The following is a 6000-nucleotide window of genomic DNA, read 5'->3' as shown; positions in this document are numbered from 1 at the left end:
TTATTACCAGAAAAGCAGCAGGACAGATACGGTACCTCGTCTGCCCTGCCCTGCCCTGCCCTGGTCCAATAAGCCGGCGTCCGGGCTCCGACCCCCCGGGCTACGCCCACGGCCCGGCCAGGCGGCCGCTCCCTGAGCCCCTCCTCCCGCTGCCACCTGGCGCGGCCTCGCCTTGCCCGGACTCCGGCCTGGAAAGTGGCGGAGACGCCCCGGAAGGAACCGTTCGCGCCAGGGGGGGGTGTGGCGGCTGGGGGCGGCCGCCCTCTTGGCGACCCCCACCCTCGGACAGCTCGCGTTGCGGCCGCAGTACAGGAGACGCGCCCGGGGGGAACGGGGACGAGCGCGCTCGGGGATGCCCCTCCAGGCCCGGCGTCTCGATGCGCGGCCCGCGGGGCTCCGTCAGGTGTGCGGCTGCGTGGGGCGGGGCTCGGAGCGCACCTCCACGGGGAGGGGCGGGGCCGGGCGGGCCGGGGGCGGGGCCGGGGCGCCCCACCTCCCCGCCCCCCTCCCTCCCGCTCCCGGCCCGGGATTAGCGACCTGGGAGCCCGCGCCCCGCGGCCCCGCCGCCACACTTTCCTGGGAGCGGCGGCCACGGCGGCACCATGAGGAAGTCGTACTCAGGTGGGCGCCGCGCCCGGAGCGCGGAGGGGGTCTGTGGCCCGGGGCGAGCCTGTGTCACCTGAGCGGAGGTGGGCGCGGGTGGCCGAGCAGGTCCCCGAGGCGGGGACACCGCGGGGCGCCGGGCTCCCCGGGCGGGCTTTGCTGTGTGGGGCGTTCGCGCCGGTGACGCAGCTCCGCCCTGGATCGGGATCGCGGAGTCCTGGAGGCGTTGAGCCCCTCGACGGACTTGACTTTCTCCTTTGCTCCAAGTCGCCGCTCCAAGGCCTCGGCGCTCTGGTCCGAGACCACAGGTGCCCGGGGGAGTCTGGGTGCTCGGGACCTCTGACCCGTGCACGATTGGGCCGCGACTCTGACCTTGGTCGAGGGTCTCCTGCCCCTGTCTGTCGCCCACTGCTCTCTGGAGGGGCCACAATGGGAGCCGCTGCCCTTGGCCTGGTTAGCCCTCCTGCTCGCCCTCCTCCTCCCCGCCTGCACCTTCTCTGGAATAGCTGACTTCACAGGCGCCGCGGGTTCGGGCGTTTTTCCCCCCAACCCCAGCCTCCTCCAGGCGAATGTGTGCGTGGGTGGGGGCAGGGTGGAGAATTTCCTTGGGGTCAGCCTCCAGGACTGGTGGTCCAGGTCACAGCATCCTTTCTTCAGGTGAACTCCTGTTATTCCTCCACCCAGTGGAGCACGGGAAGTTTGCCAAATGAGACCATCCAGCTGCACCCCAGCTTGGCAACTCAGATTCACCTTTTAGGTGTCAGGATGCCATCGGGTATGCTGGCATCGTAGCTCCACTAGCAGGCCTGACCTCACATTGGTGGAGGGGGCCTGACAAGTTCTCATCATGCGCTCAGGATCCTTTATAACCATTTCCCCCTTGGTTACTCTGAAGTTCCATTTTATGGATGGGTAAACTGAGGCCACAAGCCTTGAAGGGCAGGTTAAGGGTAATCCAGATCTCTGTTCTTTTTCTCCTTCCCTTTTTTTTTTTTCCCTTTGTGATTTTCCCCCAAAGGGTCCAGGCAGGATCCTTTGTCTTCCTCAGTTGTCAGGTTGTAAACAGCATCTCTTCTTCTGCTAACCCTGCAAAATTTCTCCTTGTGTTCCTCCCCTTAATCTATTTGAACATGAAGTTTTCTGCCAAGGACTCATGAATTAATTTTTCTTGATAAGAGGACAGAGTCATGGTACTTAGTTGGAGCTGAAGAGGTCATTTGGGCCATCCCCCTGCTTTGGGGCCATTTTTTCCAGTCTTCGCTTGCTTTGTACATTCAGAAATCAAAATAAGTAAAGAATAACTCTTCCCAAAGAGGGTTACTGAGAACTTCCCCTAAAATGGCCTTCCAGGCCAGTGGCTTAGATTTTCAGCTTTCACCTCCTGTTACAAACAGCCTGGCCCTCTGACACCCTGAACACAGCTCCGTCTCAGGACTGTGGCCACGTTGATGTCATGGTGAGGGAGGAGGGGGCTTCCAGGTGGCATATGCTGGGGTTTGGTGCTCGGCCTCCCTCCCCAACATGCTCCAAATAGTTGAGATGGTTGTGGGCATTGCTGCTGCATGCGGCCCTTTCCCTGGGTTCTGTTGCCCAGTGTGGCCCAGGGACACCAGCTGGCTCTTGACCTTGGCTCCTTGCACTTCATCTCTTGCTGGTCAGTCTGGACAGTGGGGGCCACCAGGGCTCCCCCGGCTCCCCCCTCCCCCAGTTAGTTGGCCTTTTCCTGGGGGGACTTTGAGATCCTCCTATCAGAGGGCCTCTGAGTCAGGCTTGATGTCTCTTCTCCTACACGCCTGTCCCTGGCAAATTAAAAAAAAAATTAAAATAAAGAGGAAGTTTTTCGCAGTAGTTAGAAGTAGAGTTCACCGTGGGTAGGAACCAGCTCTTGTAAAGGCAGCCTCCACGGCTCCGGTGTTTACCTGAAGGGGCAAGTCCCTGGAGGATGGGCCTAGGACGGCTTGGACCTCTTCCAGCTTGTTCTCCTCCTGGCGATGGTCCAAGGCGGACTGGGTCACACTATTGCAGTTGTGTGGGGTTGGGCTGGAGGGGGCCGGCCCAGGGGTGGCCACTTGGCCTCATTCCAAGGGACTCCGGTTCTCTTGGTGCCCACCCCCACCCCCCGTTCCAAGGAGCGGCATTTTGCAGAAGCCAGGCTGACCCCTATGTAGCATCAATGCCCTGCAATTAAGGAATGCAGCAAAAATTCAAAGAACAGCCCACCGAGAGGGCTTTCGTTTTTCACCTGGGTGGTGTGGGATGGTTGCTTCCGGACCTATTTATGGGCTTGAAAATAAATCTCGTATGTTCTCAGTAGAGCTGGCGTGAGCCCTCATGAGTCTCTGGAAAGTGGGGAATTTTAAAAATGTTTAAGGGGATCCCAAGTGCCTCAGATATGCATTATATGTTGGGCCTGTACAGCCAGGGCCTCGAGGGTACAGAGATGATGGAAAGACATGGTCCTTGCAGGGAAGCTGCATTCTCACTGGGGAGGCAGGATGCAGGTGGAACCCCGGCTAGTTAACCCCTCACCCCTGACCCGAGCCGTATAGGTTCCAAATACTACTGAGTTGCCTGGGTGGGAGGTTTCAGAGGGAGGCAAGATTGAACTGGGCCTTGAGGAATGAGCAGCTTTGAGAAGGTGGAGAATAAAAAGGGTCCTTCCAGGTGGGGAACAAAGCGAATGCTCAGTGGGACTGCAGGATGCCAGGTGGGTGTGCGTGGCAGCAGGCTCTGTCTGGCAGCACCAGTTCTGCTCCAGGCTCTTCGTGGATCTACCTCATCCGATGCCGCAGTGGGGCAGAGCTGCAGGCAGTGTGGCCCAGTGGTTCATAGCACGGGCTCCTGGAATTAAATTATAGGCTGACACCGCCTTGATGTGGGGCAAGGTGCTTGATCTCGTGTGTCTCCTTTGCCGCATTTGTTGAACAGGGACGATGCTAACTGGTTGTAAAGATGAAATGAATTCGTGCATAAAAGGCTTGCAATGCCTGCTCCACCCGTAACTTGCTGCTGTTGTCTTCAGTATGCTGGCCAACAGCAGGAAGGACGAGGAGGCTGTGCGTTACCGACTTTGTCAGGAGGCCTGGGGGCTGCTGGCACCCTCCCCGGGCCTCTGCTGGTTTGGAGGCCAGGAGTGTGGCCCAGGCTTCTCCCCCAGCCCCTTGGTGTCAAAGCAGGCTGCTATCTGAACGCCTCCGCTGTCCTGAATTTGGGGCTTCTGGTTGCACACCGTGTCACGTGGAGCCTGCCCTTCAGTGGCCCTGGCTCCCCTGGAAATTCCCGGCGGTGCGGACACTTCGCCGAGGCCCGTGAGCCACAGACATGGGGAGTAAAATCAGGCCGGTGTGCATTTGGGAATTATTCGGAGATGCTTGGTGGCGTTCAGGAGATCCCGAAGAGGTACCTGGCCTTCCAAAGGTTAAAAAGCTCATGCAATAGCAACTCAGTGGCCTGGGCAGGGCGGGAGGCTGCACCCAGGGGAAGCAGGTTAGAGAGATTAGCCCAGCGAACGGCCTTCCCCACACCCAGTGCTCCGGGAGCTGAGTTCTGGGAAGGAGAGGAGCGCAGGTCCCCGGAGCACCAGCCCCGGGTGAGGGCGAGGCGGGGAGGGAGCGTAGGCTGGTTCCTTCCCCGGCTGGCCCTGCCCCTCCGCCCCCTCCTGCTGCCGCGCCTCTGTCTGCTCACGTCCCAGCCTGCTTGCTCTGCTCCTACAGGGACCTGGGTGGAGAGGAAGAGCCACCGCGTGTCAGTTCGTGGCTCCCTGGGACGCGTGCCCAGGGTCATGGACGCCTGTGGACCCTGAGGCCCCCCCACCCTGCGCCCCAGTCCTGGGGAGCTGGCCGAGCCTGAATCCTGAGGCCAGCTCCCTTCCCGCCTGTTGCAGAGGAGGGAGGCCAGCTCCTGTCTGCCAGCCCCTCCGGCTCACCCCAGACCACGGTCACCTGTCCGTCAGCCTCTCCCCAGCCTGCCCATTGCACCTGGCAACGCACCTGAGTTTGAGACAGCCCACCTTTCTCCTGGGCACCCCCCTCCCCCACAATGACCAGTTCAAGCCAGGAAGGGTGCAGAAGGGACACAGCTCACTGCCCAGGAGCAGCGGGGTCTGGAGTTTACGTCCAGGTAGGAGGGTGGGCTGGCCACGTGCCTGGAGCTCCTGTGTGGGTGTCAGCAGAGAACCTCCCACCAGGAACCCCAATAGCAGGCAAAAGGCACTCCCCATCTTCTACCAGGCTTTTTGGGCTGCCCTCTTCTGACATTCCCCGCCCATCCCGGGCCCCTTGTGGATGGGACCTGGGGGTGGGACCTCGTTTCTGCACACACCGCTGTTTGTCCATGAGCAGCATTGTGTGGGCTCTGCAGTTTGCTTAAGATATACTTGATAAGGAGGGTTCAGCACACAGCAGTGCAGGGCCCGGCCCCGGGGCAGGAGCACCAGTTCCTGGGCGGATCCAGCTGGTGGCCTTGGGAAGGGGGGCTGGAGAGAGGCCCAGGCCTGGGGGGTTGTGAGCGGTTGGGTGCGGAGGGAGGTGACATGTTGGGTTCCTACACCCCTGTTGGAACTATTACTTTGGGACACCCTGGCGCTAGGCATTGCTGGGGGATTTACAGGGAAGCAGTGGGTGCGAGTGGCCAGGTGAAGCCCCCTGGGGACCTGCGTGGAGCACACACGCTCACAGCCCCCACCGTACTCCAGGAGAGACCTTGGCCAGAGAGTCCTAGTGGCAGCTGCCAGAGGTTGCCTGGTCCAGAAGCACTGACCAAAGGGAGCGTGTCCTGGTGGGCACAGGGCCCTGGGGTCGGGGGGTACCACGGTCAGGCCTGGGCATTGAGCTTCGATGGGAGAACTGAAGCGTCCCCGAGGCCGGTCGGCTGGTCGTCCCTGCCTCTTCCCTGTTAGGCAGCTGTAACTGGGCCCAGAAGTTCTTTGAGAGGCGTAGTACTCATGGTTTTGCTGCAGCAGCTGGGCTGAGCTGGGGGTGCCCGTCTCTCCAAGGCCCCTGGCCTGTTTCGAGTCTCCCTGTGTGTTCAGTCATTCATTCCAGAAGCATCTGCCGGGTGCCACTGAGTGCCAGGCTCCGTGCCTCCGGGGCTGGTTGCTCTCCGCCCCACTCTGGAAGGGCGGCTTGGCCTCGGGTCTCCCGAGCTGAGTGTGGCACTCTGCTCCCAGCCCAGTTTCTCTCTGTCTTATCTCCCTGTCCCCGCCCTGGGCCCGGGTCCCTTTGCCTCCGCTGCTGGCGGAGGGGGAGGTGGCTCCCGGCATCCTGCTGTCAGTGGCCTCTTGGAAGCCCTGCAACAACCGAGCTTTGTTCCCGGCCTAATCTGACCTGGTTCTGTGAAGCATGACTGCTGGCAGCCTGCAAGCCTCCGGGACGGGAAAAGGGGCTGCGGAGGGGAGAG

The 6000-nt window shown here is 61.2% G+C and overlaps 1 protein-coding gene across 2 annotated transcripts in view; it reads left to right on the top strand.

Annotated features, from left to right (window-relative positions):
• The first annotated feature begins 517 nt into the window (after positions 1–517).
• SEPTIN9 (septin 9) overlaps positions 518–6000 on the top strand; it is a 165795-nt gene continuing 160312 nt past the window's right edge. The window contains exon 1 of one of the 2 annotated variants that reach the window (XM_057714701.1): positions 518–621. In XM_057714701.1, the coding sequence (XP_057570684.1) occupies positions 603–621 (19 nt within the window). In that variant the 5' untranslated portion in view covers positions 518–602. The remainder of the gene's footprint in view (positions 622–6000) is intronic. The other variant, XM_057714705.1, reaches the window with a different exon arrangement.

This window comes from Hippopotamus amphibius, chromosome 17 (assembly GCF_030028045.1).
Source record: "Hippopotamus amphibius kiboko isolate mHipAmp2 chromosome 17, mHipAmp2.hap2, whole genome shotgun sequence".
Lineage (NCBI taxonomy): Eukaryota > Metazoa > Chordata > Mammalia > Artiodactyla > Hippopotamidae > Hippopotamus > Hippopotamus amphibius.
The sequence above is the reverse complement of the archived record's forward strand: the minus strand, read 5'-3'. Positions and strand labels throughout refer to the sequence as shown.